Genomic DNA, 19328 nt, shown 5'->3' with positions numbered 1-19328 from the left:
TTTTTTTTTATTTGCGATGGGGCCTTAACATTTCATTTTAATAGCAAAAGAGTAGATGTGATTTCTTGTTTAGAAATTTAAATTTAAAACACGAAACTGAAGAGACCTGGTCTGGAGCTACAGTCAGAGCCTCGTGCTGGGTTTGATGGTCACCGTCAAGGTTGGATAGCATAGTAGAGGATGTGATCGCTTGGCTTTTGTTTTTGTTTTTGTTTTTTGAGATACATTCTTATGTACAGACACTAGCCTCTAACTTGGGGCTGTTCTCTTGTCTCAGCCTTCCCAGTGCTGGGATTCTGGTAAGGCCTACCACACGTGGCTTCACCGTGTCTCTTAATGGCTCATTAAAAGGAAGGTGCAGAGAAAGAAAAAAAGCAATGAAGCTTCTTCACCCAGTTTGTGAAAGGAGAGTTTCTGATCTCACATCCAGAAATGTCTTCCCTTGCCACCCTTTCCTCCTTTCCGGGCAGCCTGACCAGAAAGCTGTCTTTGCCGCCTTCCGCTGGCTGCCCTAGCTCCCTCCTGAAGTGCTCCGGCTATCTCCGACGCCCTTCCGTTTTGGTTCTTCTGTTTGATTTGTTCCCCACTTTTCTTGTCGTTCTGTGTTGGTCTCTTTGAGATCATTCTCTGCCCGGACTGTCAGCTTTCCTAGAATTTCTAATTCTCACAGGCTTCTCAGCCTTATTTTGGGGGGTGAGTTCTTGCTCTGTAGTACTGGCTGGCCTCCAGCTCGAAGAGAGACCGTTTTCCTGCCTCAGCCTCCCAAGCGCTGCCTTCCTAGGCATGAGCCGCTGTGCCTGCTCAGCTTCTCCGTCCTCCTCAGATTGTCCTCTTTTGACGAATCACTTCTTTAGACACCAAGAGTCGTGTCTTTTTTCTCACAGCATTTGACATCCTGGATGTAAAGTTCCTCTTCATCTCCCATCCTTGCTCTGCTGACCCCATTGCCGTCTAAGATAAAGCAGCCCTCACTTCAGAAGTGCTGCGTGTGGTGGCTTTCTCACTGACTCCTCCACACACGCCCTGTCCTGCCTTTCTCTGGAACCATGTTGCACTGTGAATGATATTCTTAATGCGGCAACCTTTGCTGTATGTCACTTGCCCAGATCCCTTGGATACAAGCCTTCCCTTTGTCCTCCTCTTGGCTCCCAGTCCCCTAGAAAGGCTTCTTTGGGCTCCTGGTTTCGGAAGGCTCTGTCCTTGGTCCCTTGGCCCCTTGCACTTGGTGGTGGGAGCATGTGGCAAGGGCTCGCTGTTCTTGGCAGACAAGAAGCAGATAAAGGAAAAGTAAACTCTCTCTTCTTTCAGTGCTGGGCATAGAGCCTAGAGCCTTAGCATGCCAGGCAAGGGCTCTACATGGAGCCCTACCCCCAGGCTTCCACCCACTCCCCTGCTTTCCGAAGTCCTGATGACGCGTGGTGAGCCTTCAGACACTTTCTCACCTATTGCCCATTCTTCCTCCTATGGGCATTTGCACATGCTGGTCTTAAACATAAACATGCCCAGGGTCACCTCCCTAACCCTTCCTTAAACTTTGTCATATACACACACACATATATATTCATATATGTATATGTATACATATATGTATATATACACATATACATATATGTATATATTTTTCTTCTTGTTTTGAGGCAGGGTCTTGCCCTGTAGCCTATGCCAGCCTTGAACTAGCTGCAAAGCCCAAGCTGGCCTCGAATTTGTGGTCCTCCTGCTTCAGCCTCTGGAGTCCTGGGATTACAGGTATGTACCACTCACTACACCTGGCTAAACTGCTAACTTTTTGAGAGGCCTCTGGCATGCCAGTTTAAATGTAGGTTGTTTGTTTAAAACTGATTGAAAGCACCTTGTTGTTTTGTTTATGATGCTTGTTACAGTTTATTAGTTTTTGTGATTATGTGATCATTTTAACCTCCACAAATAGGGATGTTTGGGATTTACTAGTATCCAATCCTATTTCAGTGTCTACAGAAATGGTAAAAATCTGTTCAGTGAAGAAAATCTATTAATTGTAGCATAAGAACAGGCAAGTGGAATGTATCCTGTCAGAGAATAAAATTTAAATTCTTTACAGGTTATCATGTGACATCAGTTTCTCCCTAAAGGGATATGATTGAGACTTGGTTTACTTTTTGCTGCTTGTGAGTTGGCGGTTTGTTTTCAAACAGGCATTGTGTTTTATTTTGCACTCACTTAAGCTATGCCATTAAGGATTCTCTAACTTGAATGAAATGAAGTCTCCACTAATTGGAATGATCAGTATTTTTCCTGCTTTTCACTAGAATAGCTATTTTCCATAAAATGGTTCTAAAATACCAAGGTATTATCTTGGAAATCCTTTGATGCAGTCTCAGCTGTTCAAAACAGGCTTTGAGCCTGGAGAATGCCACTGGCTTCTGTTGAGGTTTTTTTTTTCCTGCTAACCAGTTTAGTGACCATTTGTTTAAAATTTCTGTGATCTGTTTTACTTGTGGTCATTATCAGCTGCCTGTTATCCAAAATAGGAAACCAGCAATAATACCACCACCACCACCACCACCACCACCAGAAGGGGAAATGATGTAATGTAGTGGTCACCAGAGGCTAGCCTCAAGTCTAGTGAAAGAATTTTCCATCATCTCTGTGAACCCATCAGTGGCCAACCTGGTTGCTGCCATAAGACCATTTTGTGTTGACTGGGGAGACTTACTGTGACTTGGTTTCATAAAAGATTCATGGTAGGTCACGGTCCATGGCATGGCTTGTTCATCTATGGAGCCACAGAGCAGAGTACCTCAGAGCTTTATGTGGGTAAGACAGATGAAATAATGACTTACTTTTATCCAGGGCCCTCAGATTATTTTTGCAATAACATCTGACTGCTCAGATTGGGAAACTTGATATCCTGTGTACATGCCTGAGTATTCTTTGATGAATGACTTACGAATTCAATTTGTTCATTGTTGATAAGACTTAATTCTGTCATAGCTCATTCAGGTTATTTAATTATTACCTCTCCCCCGCCCCCTCCCAGTTAGGCTTTCTTAGTGTGTAGATACTTTCTAACTCCTAGTTAGGAGTGCTTTGAAAGTGTACACATACAGTTGAAATGATATTTGCTGTTAAAATTATCACGAGGTCATGGTATATCTTAGTAGTGATAGTATATAAGGTTACTTTCATATGATTTTTAATTTGTTTTTAACTAAGCACTTTAGATTAGATTACGCTGTCTTGAGGCTTGGTCCTGTCTTGTAGTTGGTAGTTTTTCTCTGTTCAGGCTTCATGGAGAATTAGCAGACAGGTTCACTTATGCAGTCTAAAATGAAACATCATGTTCCTACTGTGTGGTGGGTGCCGCTGGCTTGATCAGACTCCAGGAATATCAGTGGCAGTGTTTGAGTAGACTCGGTGAGAATCAGCTCTGCTCTTCCAAGTTGTTCTGAGCATAGAGGTGCTCACGTAATTCTCAGAACATACTTCCGGTTTAAGTACCATTATTATCCCCATTTTACAAGGGGAAAAACCGAGGCTAGAGAGATGAAGCATTTTATTCAAAGTCACCTGCCTGTTGGGTTCGATTTGGGATTTAAATAGGAATTCTGGTTTCAGAGTTTGGACTTTGACTAAACTTTCTCAAGGCTGCATTGAAATAACAAGAGACGGTTGAGGTGTGTGGGTGGGTATGAATGATGCTGCTCACCTCCTTCCCCATCTAGTCACCAGGACCCCAACATACTGATTGGTGCCTCCCACATTTAGAGTGGGCCCTCCCACCTCAGTCTTTTCTAGAAACTCCTTCATGCCTTAAGATTTCATTGCATGGTCATTCTAAACCTCAAGTTGAACTATCTATCATACTTCTGCAGCCTGTGGTCAGAAAGAACTAGAATGTTCTTCTTGCTCAAGTTTAAGGATACTGAGAGTCGCTGGGCCTTAGTCTGTCTTCTGTTATCACAGTAGAATTATTGACTAATAAAGATACTTTGATATAATAGAGGACCACTTAGGGTTGTTTTTTTTTTCCCTTCTGTGATTTGCTGTATTGAAAAGGGTAGCTAGTGAAAGTCTTTCAGATACTGTCTCACACTTTTAAAGAAATGAAGACTCCAGTTAATTTAACTTTGTTTTATAAGGAAGTTTCGTGTTAGTGTCATTTTCTTCCTTGTGCTCTCTGGATAATTTTGTTGTATTTTTGACAGTTACACATAGTTTCTTTTTGTTGGGTATAGTCCTATTTTAAAATTCACTTTAAAGTAATGGTATATGATGGTTACTTAATAAATACAATTTTTAAGATATGCTGCTAAGTGAACATTTCGTGTTTCTTCAAGTATGCTCCTTTGGGCACAAAGATAGAGAAGTATATGAGTTGGCACACTCCTTGCTTTTGTGTGTGGTAATTGCACAGCCCAGGTACGATGAGCCACCATGGGGCATGTCTTCCCGTTGGTTAACTGTAGACTCTTGGCTGATGGTCAGACAGCATTTTGATCAGCTCTATCTCCTTCCCCTTCCTCCCTCACACACGAGCCGCTGTCTTACTGTTCTCTTCCTTCATGGAGATCCACCACACACTTCATCAGGTACACTCTGAAGTAGGGGGTGCACATATTTAGAAGCTGTGATATTTGTAATATTTTATTACTAGCGATTTTGCCAGTTCTGAAGATCCAGACGAAAGGGTGGATTGAGAGCCAGGAGGTGTTTGTTACAGTAGGAAGCTCTTTGTTTCCTTCCACCTCATGCTCTACCATGATAAAAACACAACCCCCGCACCCCAGTCCTGTAGCTTCTCTTGACAGATTTATTCATTGACGATAAATTCTAAGGGCTGTGGATGCCTGAGAGGAAGACAGTGATAACATCCCCTTTGCTGTGGTTAACATTTCCAAGTTTATTGCTCAGTATTAAAGTTGAATTATGTGGGTCTAATCACACAATTCAGAAGGATAGCTGTGGAGACACTCCATTTCTTCTTTCTTTTGTTTTTGAAGACAAAATCTTATTATGTAGTCCTGGTTGTCTTAGAACTCACTGTGTAGACCAGGCTGGCCCTAAAGTCACAGAGATCTGTCTGCCTCTTCCTCACAAATGCCAGGATCAAAGGTGGGTGCCACCACACCCAGTGAGACAGTTTTATGCCATAAACGATCATTAAATGAGGTTGGTAGCCATCTGTTGGTCTCAGTGATAAGCTTATGGTATTTTCTTTACTCAGCATAAGTTACATTAAAATATTTTAAAAGCAGAAACTTCATTCTAATTAATTGAATCATAATAGCTAATTATGACTCAGGTCTTTAATTTTGAGTTGTTGTAGCTTATATTTGTATATCATGTTTGTTACAGAAATACAGAAGTGCTATGTATGAGTGATTAATATGCAGTTGAAAAATAGAATTTGTCATTTTGCTCCTTTATGTTGGAAGGTGAATTTAATTTTTTTTGTTGGAGAGGTTGCATTGGGTATCTGTTACTTAAAAGTTGTTGTGGAAGTTACAGTGTTCGCTTCCATGAATGAACATGGGAGCTGTTGAAAGTGATGCCTGGAGTGTTGGGGTGTGATAGTGAAGCCCTGAGAAGTGCTGACTTACATCATCGGGTGGTGGTTGTGCCTTACCTGTGTCCCCAGTCCCCACTGTCACTAGTGGGAGTGAGCAGCAGGCGCAGCAGCTGCTTTGTTTACTTCTGCATGTGGACTGTTTCCAGACTTGCTGTCTCCACCAGGCCAGGCCAGCAGTTGCACGGGAAAGTTTGAGTTAATTTTGTGGAAGTTAAGGCCCATTTTGGACTCTTTTCCTAGTTGTGCTTGGGGTCTAAACCCATGAGATTTTACAATGGCTTATTATAAATAGATCCAATATGTAAAAACAAAAGCTTTTAAGAGTTAGAGTCTGGTCTAACAGAGCCAAGTTGTGCTATATTTGAGCTTTTGAGTATGGAACTTAAATACCATTAGTATTTCCGGTCTCAGTTAGAGGTTCAGCACCTGACTAGGGGATGAACAAACAGAACCAGGAAGGGGATAAACTATTGTAGAAGGTGGAAGAGAGAAGCAGGTGTGATAGTTGGTCCCTGTGGAACAGCTTGGTATAGTCACTACCCAGGGGTACTTGCCCCTCATTGCCCACATAGGGAGATCCACCCATGGGAAGTAAAAATGTTGCTAGCTAGTTTAAGGAATTGTCAATATAGAAAGCTCTTTACAGTACTCTCCATGGAAATGTATTTGTTTCAGAAATGTCAAATGCTTGATACATACCTAGTGTTTAGCAGAAGTGCTGAGGATAGAGGGGGGAAGCTGATTAAGATCTCCATGCACTTTGAGCATCTTAGATCTTGATGGCTTCCAGATTAAGTATGTGCTCAGTTCCGTATACAGTGTGCATGACAACTTTTGCATTCAAGTTAGTTGATGGAACAAAGCTGTTGCTTTCAGCGTGTAACAAGGTGGATTACTGACCATCAGTTCTGACATCAGACCTAGTTTCTAACCTTGTTTCTTCTACCTCTTAACTGCATGGCTTTTTAAAGTTAAGCTTTCTAAGTCCAGTGTCCTTACCTGTTCGGTGGGGACTAGACCACACCCTGGTTCTGCTTGGGAAAATTAAAGGAGACAGATGTGGACTGCATCCAGCTCAGTTCTTTGTGGCTGTGTATGTGGTGGGTGCTCATATTATGCCAAATAAGAAGGTAAATTAAAGAAGAAAGCTTGCCTACCAGGCTAAGGGTTCACACCATAGCCTTCTCAACAAGGATTGAGAAGGTGATTCTGGGTCTTTGTGATATTTGGTATAGTCTGCATCATCAGGGGTTATATGAAAGAACTTATAATTTCTACATTATATATTGAATGCCTCCATTCTGTTAAAAACAAGACAAAACATTCAATGGAGACATCAGTGTTTATTTTTTCTCTGAATTCTATTCTTAGAGGACTATCCTATATCTCATTATCTGGTAAGAGCTTGGGAAAAGTTTATAAATGCCAAAGTTGTTACAAAACATGCCTTCCGTTTTTCCTAATGAGAGTGAAGGGGACCCAGAGAAGTCCAGTGTCATGTGGCAGTTTAGTACTCCAAAGTCGAGTCATTTTCCAGATGAAGCGATCTGAAACTTTGTAAAGATTGTTTTAGATGGGCACAGTGCCCTGAAGACCATCTGTTCCGTTCTCAGCCCCATATGGGACGGTAAACCATCTCATAGAATGAATGGGATTAATCTGTTTGGTTTAATAAGATAATGAGTCAGTATCAGGCGTTTGAAGGTTCACAGATTCATTGAACTGGATTTTGAAGTTCTCTATGAACTTCCAAAATGAGTGTTTTTGTAATACTAGTTTGTCACATGGGAAAAGGAAAGTTCTAGAGCTCAGGAGTTTTGCCAGAAGCCTTTTATGTCTCCTTGAGCCCATTTCTGTCTATATTTATTATCCCACCATACTAGTTGGCTTGTTTTCTAATCTGCTTTTTGCAAGTATACATTCATATTAGAAATAAGTGTGATTGTTGTGTCGTATGACTGGGGACCAAAGGCAGTTTTGCCAGGTGCTTGGGAACATGCTTGGGAAAGGTGCTATGTTGACACACCCTCGGGTCACTTACCTGTCCGTGTCCCTGCCTTTGTAAACAGTTCGCAGTTAGGGATGCCATCTGCACGTGGTAGTGTATTCTTAAGGAAAATCCAAATTAGGTTACAAGGAGCTAGCGAATATAAACATTTCAGTTTCCAGAGATACAAGGCATTTTATTAACTTCATCTTCCTGGCTCGTGGTGCTATAGGGTGGTGGTGTTAACTAAGCCAAGAAGGTATTGACTCTATCAGTTTCTTAGGTGGTCATTGAGAAATGGAGTACAAGAAAGGGTGTCATATTCTTAGTTCTACTACTTTTGTTGTTGTTTTATTTTGTTTTGGAATGGGCTTTTGGTCTGTAGCCCGGCCATTCTACTTGTTTGTATAGCTCAAACTGTAGCTAGTACTTGCTGTGTAGCCCAGGTTGGCCTTCACCAGTGACCCTCCTGATGAGCCTTATGAGCAGGGGAGTGGGGTTTGTGACAGACTTGAGGCGCCATGTATGGTTTAAGAATGCCGAATCTTGAGGTAAAAGTTGCAGTCCTCTGTGGCCTGGGAGATTTTAAAGAGGTGAAGAATTTATCATGGAAGATGTTTGTGAAGATAATGCTACTAAATATGGAGGGAGTTTTGACTCTTCTGGGCTGCCATAAAACTGTGAGCTCAGGCCTTAAAGGACTAGCTGAACTCAAAATTTGAGGACAGAATGGATTTCTTTTTCTTCTTAGAAAAACCACAGTTTGGTATTACTTCTGATAACATGCAGTCTGTGACTTCCCAGAATGTGCAGAGGATACCAGATCAACTTCATGCTTAAAAACACTTAACTATTTTTTAAAATTGTATGTGTGTGTACATCTAAGTGCATGTACCTAAGGTCAGAGGAGCGTTTCAGTTCCCTGGGGCTGGAGTTGCAGGGCATTGTAAACTCCTGATGGATGGCGGTGCTGGGAGCTGACTCAGGTCCTCTGCAAAGAAAACTATGTGCTCTTAAGCATAGAGCCATCGCTCCAGTCCCAACCTCCCTCCCTCCCTCCCTGAAAACAGATACTTACTTTATGTTTATGGGTGTTTCCCTGAGTCTGTGCACAGTGTGTGTGCCTGGTGCTAGGGGATGCTGGGGGAGAGCATCGGATCCTTTGGGACTAGAGTTACAGATGGTTGGGAGTCACCATGTGGGGCTGGGACCTGAACCCGGTCCTCAGAGCAGACAGCGCTCTTAACTGCTGAGCTGTCCTTCCAGCACCACACTTGATTTCCTAGTGGAAGTTTAGATCTCTGGCTTGATAAATACAAAGCAAACGAGTTCTTGTAGCATGGGCACTTTGAAGGATTGAAACCAGTATCTGAGTGACTTGAACTTTTCCTGGTAACTGACACACAGGAAGAACTAAAGTCGGTCGGTCGGTCTGTCTGTCTGTCTTGATTTTGCTTTGAATTTTGCGGACAGGGTGTCATGTAGCTGGGACTGATCTTGAACACCTAATCTTCTCTGGCTGCCCTGGAACTCACTTGGTAGCTCAGGCTGGCCTCAAACTCAGAGATCCACTGGCCTCTGCCTCCCGAGTGCAGGGATTAAGGTGTGTACTACCACACCTGACTGCCTTCTTATTTATTTATTTATTTATTTGTTTGTTTGTTTGTTTGTTTTTAAAATACAGCTTTTTACCATGTAGCCCTGGTTGGCCTAGAACTCCCCGAGGTTGGCCTTGGCCTTCTCAGTGCTGGTATTGAAGATGTACTCCAACACCTCTGGCCTCAATCCTATGTTGGTTTGATGGTGATAGTAATGTTCTTTTTACTGTATTATTTTGGGCAGCATTTTCCTTTTTAGAAACTAATTGTTAGCATCAAAATTTTTGCAAAGCGTTCGAAAAGTAGAAACAACTGAAAGCTTGCAATAGTTAGGAAGCCACTGGGATTTTAAATACAGAAAATCAGGTTGGGCGTTTTTTAGTTAGTGGGGGCGTGGCAGTCTGAATGTTGTGTAGGAGCCCGTCTTGATGAATTGTAGGCAAACATGACCTTCCTTCGTTTCCCTGGAGTTTGCTATTGTGGACTTTTACTAATTCACAATGACATACTATTGTTATTTCCATTCGGCTTAATTTTTGAAGAAATAATGGACTAAATAGTCTGTCTGAAAAAAATGATATTTTCAGTGAGAATTGCATGGGTACAGACACCGATTCAGGACCTTTTGTGTTTTATTCTTTGTTTTTGTTCTTTTTTAATTTTAGCCTTTTGTTTTGAAACAAGAGGAGTGAGAAGTACACAGCCTTTTCAGCTTTCCCGGGTATTTCCATCTTCCACAGCCTTACACAAATCGAGACTTTAGGAAATCAGAAGCCATCTGTGAGCCAGCCTTGAACAGTGTTTACTGTGGTCTCTGTAGGATTCAGTCTAGAGGCGCACGCTGTACTTGGTGGTCACGTCTCCGTGATGGGTATCGTCCAGGTTGGCTCTCAGTGGCCGTGGTGTGAAGCAGCTCATTCCATAGCTGCTACTCTGTTCACCTGGCGTTTGCCTAGGAGCAGGTGGGGACAGGAGTGCTGGTGTGCCCTCCCCGGTGCCAGGATCGGGCGGTGCATGCTTGCCCTCCATTCGCTTCCCTGCGCGAGTTGGCTTGATGGGCAATCAAGGAGGTTTTTGTTTTTCTCTGTATTGTCGAGGTGAAGACCCGAGGCAGCACTAAGTGTCCTGTGTCTTGTACTTGTGTGTTTTCCTTTTAGTGCCTTTGGCATCCTCGCTGCATCATGGTGTTTTAAGTTTTCTTCTTCATCTTTTGTTGTTGTTGACTAATGGCAGTTTTTGCCATAAATGGATAAAGCTACTAAAGGAATTGATGTAAATGTAATTAATGAAACAAGACTATTACCTGTTGTCTTTTTTCACTTTTTCTGAGTGTATTCATATAGTGTACAACTCGGGCTCCTAGGATAAAAAATATAGTAGAAGAGGTGCTTTATCTTAAAGTAACATATATTTTCGAGTCTCCTGACATCCTACGAACAATCAGGCATAGGAACTATTGGAGAGGGAAGAGGTAGGCTAATTATAAAAATTGCAGTTGAGTAACTTGAGACCTGCAATGACTTTCATTAACTTGGGTGGGTCAGATAGTCAGTTTTTATTGTTTTTTTTTGTTTTGTTTTTTGTTTTTTGAGACAATGTTTCTCTTTGTTATAGCCTTGGCTGGCCTGGAATTCACTTTGTAGACCAGGCTGGCCTTGAACTCACAGGGATCCTCCTGCCTTTTCCCCCCAAGTGCTGGGATCAAAGGCGTGCGCCACCACTGCCTGGAAATAATTCTTTTTCGTTTAAAAGAGTCAGACAAATTGAAGGACTTTGGTGTTTTGTCTTTCCTTGGACATTGCCTTTTACTCTTGGTTGATAGAACTTAACATATATTTTAAGATTGCTTTTTGCCTCTCATTCTTTAGTAAGTTGGCTGCTTTATTATATCTTGTGTTCTGGATTGTTTCTTTCACCTGTTTTACTTTATCCCATGCCTTAGTGGACGTGAAGACACGCTTGGTTAGTTATCTCTTTCCTTTTAGCAAAACTTCGTATTTACATCTGGTGGGGTGACTTCAGTCCCAGTAACATTTTGAATGGTAACTTTTTCAAAGGTATGAGAAAGTCTGTTTATAATGGGATTTTGTTAGGTGTTTTGTTGTTTGGTGGTGGTTTGTTTTGAGTTGAGGGTCTGACTGTTGAGCCGTGACTGGCGTGGCGCTTGGTAGGTAGCCAGTCTGGTCTCTTCCCTGTCTCAACTCTAACCCTTTGGATAAAGTCATCTCCTTCAGAATGAAGTTGGATTCTGTGTTGTCTGCCTGTATGTTAACCAGGAGACCCAGTGTCTACTTTCTTACTGTTTCTTGATCAGCGTGCTTCATTTGGAACACATCCACTGAATTACCTATTTGGAGTGCCTTACACTATTCGGGGGCTGGAGAGACAAAGATAATGCTCTGTCACAAAAAATACTCTTTTCTTCCGATGGCTAACCAGAACTGTTTGTCAGATGGACAGAGGGATCTGTGGGAAGTTCATTTTCTAATAGAAGTTCTTTTGAACCAGTAAGAATCAGTGATAGAAAGTGGGTAAGGCAAGTTACCAACTAATTCATTTATAATACCTGTTTGTGAGCAGCAGGTTTAAATTTAGGTCAGCGATCCTGTGCTAGTGAGGAGTGTGTGTGGTCCTAGCACTAGGGAGACAGAGGTAGGAAGATCAAGGCCATCCTGGCCTATGTGAGGCACTAGCTCAAAAACAACAGCAAAAATAATGTTACTCTAGTTCACTGTTTTAAAAATAACTAGATATAGAAATGCTTAAAACTAATAAGCCATATAGCCTCGTTCTTTAATAATTTAGTAATGAGGGCAAATTTCACAAATAACCTCATTTGATAGACATTTCAACGGAATTTCTCTTTCTCAGTGGTATGTTTGAATGCATATAATGCTAAGTATACATAAATGATACTTAGCATTTCTTCTTGATTTGACCGTAACTGTTTTTTGTAAGAGTCTTTAGAGATGTAGACAGTTACAGACAACACTGATGACTTTTAACTTAGTAGATAGATAGGTCTCTCACTCCTATTTTCAGTAACATCACATCATAGCACTGCACGTCTTGTTACCTTTAGTTGGAAATTTAGTCTCTAGTGGATACATTTTATTCTTGCAGAACACTTCCTTTTTTCCCTTTGAAACATCATATAGGGCTGTGGTTCTCAACTTTGGGGTTGAACAACCCTCTCACTGGGGCCACATACCAGATATCCTTCATATCAGGTATTTTACATTACGATTCATTACAATAGCAAAATTACAGTTATGAAGTAGCAATGAAAAATCTTATGGCTGGGGGTCACCACACCATTAGGGGCTGTATTAAAGGGTCCCAGCACTTGGGCAGTTAGAAAACGCTGTCAGAGAGGAATGTGTTGGGACCAGCAGAATGTGACAGAGTGTGACAGGGTGTTCTGAGGAGCTGCATCATTGATGCTTTTAACTCATGACCTCATTTTGAAATTGTACATTTTCTGTATAAAATCATTAAATCCAAACTTCTAACTTGTAGCACAAAGAACACCAGGTCCCTTGAATGATTTCAAAGTAATTTTTATTTAGCAAAATCTGTGTTTCCTCATTGCTGACTAAGAGCATGCTGCAGTACTACAGGCAGAATGAAGAAGTCTTCTGAACAGTTTATAGATGACTTCTGATTTCTTGAGCCAAGTCATACTGGCCTTGCTTTGTAACCTAACGTAAAGGTTTTGGGCTTTTCTTTCCTGCGGTTTCTGTTGTTTTGAAGCTAAGGTGGCCGTGCTTTTTACATGTATTCTGGAAGGTGCGAAAAATAAATAAAAGGTTTGGAGGTGGTTAGCTTAAAGTTCCTGTTGAAGTTACAAAGATGAGCAAGTTGATTCTAAACTGAAAAAGATAGTCAGGTGTGTTTGTTCAAAATGGCCCTTCACCCTGTTCCAGTTTCTCTCAGCTGTGTGTTACCATTGGTTATTACTTGACAATTGGGTGGGGGAGGGGCTCGGAAAAATTTCAGCCTTTGTTTATGATTTCCAAATAGACTTTAAAACTGCCTTGATTATTAGAGTTAAATTTTACTTAGATTTCGTTAATGTAGGCTTCTTATATAATCAGTGATTTATATTGAAACATTGTCACCAAAGGAAGGGTTTGCTAATGAAATTGATTAGAAAAAATGAGAGGGTTCTTGGTGGGTGATTTTTGCAGCGTCTCTGTGGCGTTTACTGGCATTGCAGGGGTAGAAGGAGGTGGAGGCAGCTCTCTGAGACGCTGCTCTCATGGTAGTGACGAGGAGGAATATTAGCTGTGGGAGGGGCACTTCTTCTAAGAGCCAGCCAGCCCAGAGTGCGTTCCTTGAGGTACTCTACATTCAGGTCTTGGTTCTGACTTGCTCTTCTTTCCTGTCCTACCCGCTGTACCTCCACACTGGAGTCACACTGGACAGCACTGTTAGAACACACTGGTCTACTCCAGTCTATTGGGAACGCAAGTCAGGACCCAGTGTCGCTCATGAAGTTCTCTGTGGTTATTTATCCCATGCGTCTTTCCTAGGTGGCAATTCCACCTCCTCCTCTGTTACCTTCATTTTTTTTCATTTCTTTTAACTTTTGGAAATTATAGGTTGGATGGTTAAATTCATCACAGGATTCCTTTTCTAGGGCCAGATTGTTTTTGTTTATCATTTGTGCAGAGAGCTGGATATGCTCCTAGGTAGAAGGGTTCAGCTTTCTCTTCATCTTGAGGCATTTAAAATTCATTCTAAATGTTGTCAGATAATGGAGTAACCATTCCTTTTCAGCTTTGGTATGTTTCCCAACTGGCTGCCAGAGCCAGGAGAGAAAGCGAAGGCAGTAGACACTAGCTGTTGGTTACTACTTCCTTAATGCCGAGACCCTAACCCTTGTTGGTTTGCTAGAGAGCAGGAGAGCGCAGCCCTCGCTCCACTCACAGGTAAGGAACCCTTGTGATGACCAGCTGGTGTGAGAGGGGAATAACCTGGTGGAGTTCCCACCTTCATTTACCCAAACTATAGCATGTCCCAGAAACAGGACCCCATGGCTGACTGATCAGGGAGCAGGGACCCACAGCACCTTTATAGGTAGTGGAAGATCTTCAGATTTAACAGGAACTCCGTACCACAAAGAGAATTGATCATTTCCCCCCGAGGCAGTACTGTTAATCCCTGTGACTTTAAGTACACACCTGCCTCTCTGCTTCTCCTTTCAGCTTTTCCTTGATCAGATATTGTAAGCTTTGAACTTCAGTCCTACAGGAAAGCTATTGGCCAGGGTCTCTAGCGCCATCCGTTGTTTGGTATACTTTGATGCCTTAATTTCTGCATTGTGGCCACTAATGATTATCCCTGGTCCCTCTTGGCTCCAAACAAAATGATCATGCATTTAAAAAATTTAAATATCTATTACCTATGAACATTATCCTGCCCTCCAGTTTCAAAGACGGATGCTTGAAGAAGCCACGTTTTTCATTGACTTTAGTCAGAGCTTTGTTAAAACTCAAATTTAACCTTTTTTGGCCATAGTGTGGATCAATTCTCTCTAAATTACTGGAATTTAAACTGTTAACTGGAGCTTTGTAGATATTCCTGAAATGTAGTATTCTGTCACTGTGAAATTCTGTTTCTACTTTCCAATCCATCTTCTTCTCTTTGATGGAAGAATGAACTGGCTCTTTTGATGTATCTGAGGTTGAATACCTTCTCCCTGTCCCTTTAAGACAACTGTGATCTTGTTTCCCATCACATATATGATTTTTTTTTTTGCTTCGATCTTGATTTGCAGTTGAGTGGTTTGTCACAGAGTATGTTATGGCTTAGACCAGTACAGGTCCCTTCTCGATAGCTACTAAGGAATTAATCATTTGTGGTAACAGACTTCTAAAATTCAAATTAAGATGGTACTCAAGAATGTTTGTCCCAAGAATGTTTATCCCAACGTAGCTCCTTTTTGTCCTGAGGATAAGCCATTGCAAACTCAAATGACCAGAGTATGTAATTTTTTAATAAGAATTTTTTCTTAAATCTATATTCAGCTCTATTTCAGTGCTTCTCTCCTACCAGAGGTGCAAGGAGCGAATCCTAGAGCCACAGATACAGCCAAGACCACGGAGGCTTTTGACGTCAGGGGCCACTTTCTCCACTGAACCCTTGGAGACAGAATGTCCAGCCTCTGGAGAGAGTGGGAAAGGATGAGAAACAAGTGGGTGCTTTCCATTGTTTACTTGGGTTTGCTTAGAGTGGAGTGTCCTGCCATTGTCCACTTATTCTGTTGCTAATCCCCTTGGCTTCTGACAAGAACCAGGCGGGACTGTGACCTCGGTGTTTCTCAGAGTACTGTCTAGTGCCCATTCAAAAACAAACTAAGAGTTATTTCATTTCTCTCCAGATAATTAAAGGTGTGGCTAGTCTGGGGCATAAGCATGGTTTAGTCCATGTCTGTAGTTCACAGGAATTTAAGAAAGGTAGGACTCCCGCTTTGGCCTTTATTTTAATGGTGGACTGGATAGAGTTCTTTTAGAGTCCAGAAATTGAAATTCCTGTGCTTCATCTTTGGGTGAGCTGGACATCTGAGATCTCTTAATTTATACAGTTGAATGTCCAGGTGCCACCCTGCCCTGTTAGTGAGGACTTCCGGGTCTTTTCCTCCCATAAATGTTAGGCCTTCACACTCAGTCTCTTAGGAGATGGAATGATGATAGTACTGTTGCGCTTTACTGTTAAATGTAGGCTTCATTCTTAAATACAATGAGTCTTTTTCAGGATGTAGTGCCCCTGAAAGTTACATTTAATACACTCAAAAGTAGTTTTCTAGTCCCTAGGAATGACTAGATTTCTCCTAGGGCATTAAGATGGTTCTTTCTTAGTTTCTTTGATGCCAAGGGTAGGGTGTGAGTCCAGGCAGTTCTTACCATCTACAGTGGGTAGAATGTGAAGTTGGTGCTTTGGCAAGTTTTCATTGTTTCCTTGGTGGCTTCCTTCTGTGACTCCAGGTATCTTGATAATGGGAGACCGGTTTATTTGTTCTCTAATTGCCCAGATTTCTTTCAACTGGTAAAACATCATACCTCTTCAGCAAAAGGAACTCTTCTAGCAGAGCCCTCATGGATGATTTCTGTCACACATGCCAGCACCTGCAGTTTGGAAGGCAGTGGTGAATGGATCCATGCAGTATGTCTAGAAGACACAAGGATGAGCCAGCACCTGATCTTGTTACTTACAAGCTTTTAAAGATTTACTCTGGTTTATTTTTGGTCTGAAAATGGAAAGGCTCAAATAATGAAATAATCTTTTCATATTGGAGTTTTATATGGCCTGAAAATATTTATTATTCTGAAGACTGAAATAGAGGAAGCTTGAGAGTCTTGTCTTTCAAAGCAGCTCTCTGTATCTGTTTCACTTAAAAGATTTGTGGGACTGAAAACCATTTTAATCAAGTAGACAACCGTCACTTTAAAAAGTAGCATAAAAAATAGAAAAAGCTTGATGAACCCCCTCTACCTCCTCCTCTTTTGTTACCCAGTGATAAAGGGCACTGACAAATAAAGGGTGAGCCCGACTCTTCAAGAGTCTGTTCATGTTAGGATGTGCTCTCAGCTCATCTCATGCTGGTCCTGAGCCTTATTCTTAGTGTAGTTTGTCTCAGAGACCAGTGGAGTCGGGTCTGTTTTTCTAAGTAGTGAATGCTGCTTAGGGTTTCCTCTGTACTGAAGGCATCTCTATTTGAGTGATGCAGAGGAGTTGGTCTGGAACAGAGGTAATGCAAAGAGTCAGTGAACTTGCAGATGTGAAGGAAATGTAGTTATCCAAAATCACCAGCTATCAAAATATTTGTTTCTTTGGTTATCTAGTAACTTTCTAGAAACCAGTCAAAACTACTAAGGAAAACTGTAACAGTCACTTGATGCTGCCAGTTCCTTTTAATTTGGAATAAGTTTTAAGAAGAGAAATTGTAGAATTAATATAAGAGCCAGCTGAAATGTTAGGCTCTCAAAGTATAAAAGCTACATCTGCTAAAATATAATCTGCTTTTAGTCTATTTTGGCTATAAGAACTATTTTTTTTCTTATAAATTATAAATCATTTTTCAGAAGTATAATGCTTACAAGTAAATTTGTTAGAGATAATTTTGAATGGAAAATTTCCTCACAGAACTCTGAATTCCCATAGAATTACAGTTTTGTATTCCTGACTTAATAAGATAGTTCATAAATACATATAAACAAAAACCAAATTACCTAACATTTTAGTAAGAACTCAGGGAGCTGAAAGTGAGGTTTGCCTAGAAATTTAGTTGCATTCTTTAAACCACTGTGGAAACCATTTTATGGCCTGAGGTCACTAGCCTTTTGTCTCAGCACTGAAGACAGAAAGTGATTTAACCTCAGAATCTCAAGCTTTAATTAATCTCAGCTATGTTCTTAAAGTATGCAAAAGAAATGTCAGTGCGTTTCCATTACCTCCTGCACTGGGAGCTCTTTCAGAGTGAAACTTTGTATATTACTGTGTACTGATTTGTTTCCAATTTTAATTTTGATGCATTTTCTTTCAGAGTTTTAACGAACAATTTCGTGTCACAATATGCAATTCTATATCATTTCCGTGTTTATTTTATAAATATTAATATAAGTGATTCCTTTTCTAGAATGATTAATTGTGTAATATTTGTATTATGTGATTATTTGAAAACTAATAAATATTTTCTCCATGGAAAAATGCACTTACTGATAAATGGCTGATTTTTGTTTCAGGAATAGAAAGTGAAAATTGCAACCATGTTTTTAAGTGTAATTTAATGTGTCTTTTGCTAAGTATTTCTGATTATATTGTCTTTTTTTTTTTTTGAGAAAAAAATTCTCTCGTTAAAATTCTAGAGGTCCATATGGTAAACAATAGGAGTAATTTGGTCAAATTTTAAGGTTAGATTGATCAAAATATTAACCCCTTACCAAATAGCATACATAAATAGTACCTCTGCTCAAAGCAGAACCCATTTGAAAATGAAGGCCGATTGGAGAACTATCCAGGTCATGAGTTGTTACCAAGAAAGGTGTTTTTGTTTCATGTTCCGCTTGAACAGATAACAGAACCTGACTTTAGAGTCTGTTGCTGTAACCGTATGCAGACAGCGTGGATGATCTTGTCTTCATAACCGTATCCATTCACCCACCTGAAGGTGGCCGCCAGAGCAGTCTCCCTTTCTCGTGCAGGGTCTGTTAGAAGAAGTTCAGAAAGTAGACTCCAGACTTTAAAGTCACATAAGATGGAGTCAGTCCCACGCAAGAAATAAAGCTCGAGGCTTGACAACCTGGGATTTAGATCTGGCCTCCCGAGGAAATGATACTCTGAACAAAATGAGTGTTATAAATGGAAATTTTAATTTGAAATAGCTACTACATTGGGGCAGGGGAAGTGAAGCCAAGATTTTTTGGTTTTGTTCACCTGGTAAGTTTGGAAAAGATGAGTTAAGGTTTCTACTAAAGTACAAAGTTCCTAATGTTAGAGTCAAATCGTTGAAAGGGTCACAGTCCTGTGTCAGTGGAAGGCTGTGTTTCCTCTACACACGCTTTTCTATACACATTGGAAATTTCAAAATCATTGCGGAACCAGTGGTGAAATAAGAGCTGTACAAGCTGCTTCTGCACGAGATCTTCCTACACTATCATTAGCCTTCAAAGAAAACACTGCACAGTGGGAACGTTCTTTACCATTACCTTCAGGAGTCAGGCGTGGGTCATGACTTCACCACTGCCCAGCATAGCCATGGTGCGAGCATGTTTTCATTCTTTTTTTTTTTTTTTTTCTTTTCTGATGAAATAAAAGTTGGTTTTTCTTTTTCATTCTTTGGAGGGGGCAGCTCTTTGGAGAGCTGCTTTCCTACAGAAAGTCACAAGGCAGTGACTGCCAAGTGCGGACTTTTAAACAGTGCAAACCTGTGCATCTCATTTTCCTCTGCTTTGGAGAGCAGAGTGTCCGTGCTTGGATATCCCAAGCAAGGTCTGTTTTCATTCAGTTATTTTTGTTAACTTGTGAAGAAGATTTCATATTAATTGGGTTCTAAATGTGAAAAATTCATGTTTCCAAGTGGTCACACAGGTGCCCTGGAGTTTTTCCACTAGTTTATACATCCAAGGCAAATGAGGTTGTTACGGTAAAAATTCTACAGAACTTTGAAGTGTGCATTGGAGTTTCAGAAATT

At 40.9% G+C, this 19328-nt stretch overlaps 1 protein-coding gene across 6 annotated transcripts in view; it reads left to right on the top strand.

Moving 5' to 3' along the window:
* Positions 1–19328, top strand: part of Tsc22d1 (TSC22 domain family member 1) — a 109773-nt gene that overhangs the window by 10129 nt on the left and 80316 nt on the right. Inside the window, exons 3-4 of one of the 6 annotated variants that reach the window (XR_005092153.1) lie at positions 13916–14067; positions 15166–15249. The exons of 1 other annotated variant lie outside the window; for it this stretch is intronic. Coding sequence is in view for 4 of the 5 variants with exons in the window: in XM_028878379.2 (XP_028734212.1) it covers positions 15166–15325 (160 nt within the window). In the remaining variant the exon portion in view is untranslated. Of the gene's footprint in view, positions 1–13915; positions 17850–19328 lie in introns of those variants that run through there. 4 more of the 6 variants (XM_028878379.2, XM_028878371.2, XM_028878360.2 and 1 more) reach the window with 4 other exon arrangements.

This window comes from Peromyscus leucopus, chromosome 9, assembly GCF_004664715.2.
Source record: "Peromyscus leucopus breed LL Stock chromosome 9, UCI_PerLeu_2.1, whole genome shotgun sequence".
Classification (NCBI taxonomy): Eukaryota; Metazoa; Chordata; class Mammalia; order Rodentia; family Cricetidae; genus Peromyscus; species Peromyscus leucopus.
The sequence above is the reverse complement of the archived record's forward strand: the minus strand, read 5'-3'. Positions and strand labels throughout refer to the sequence as shown.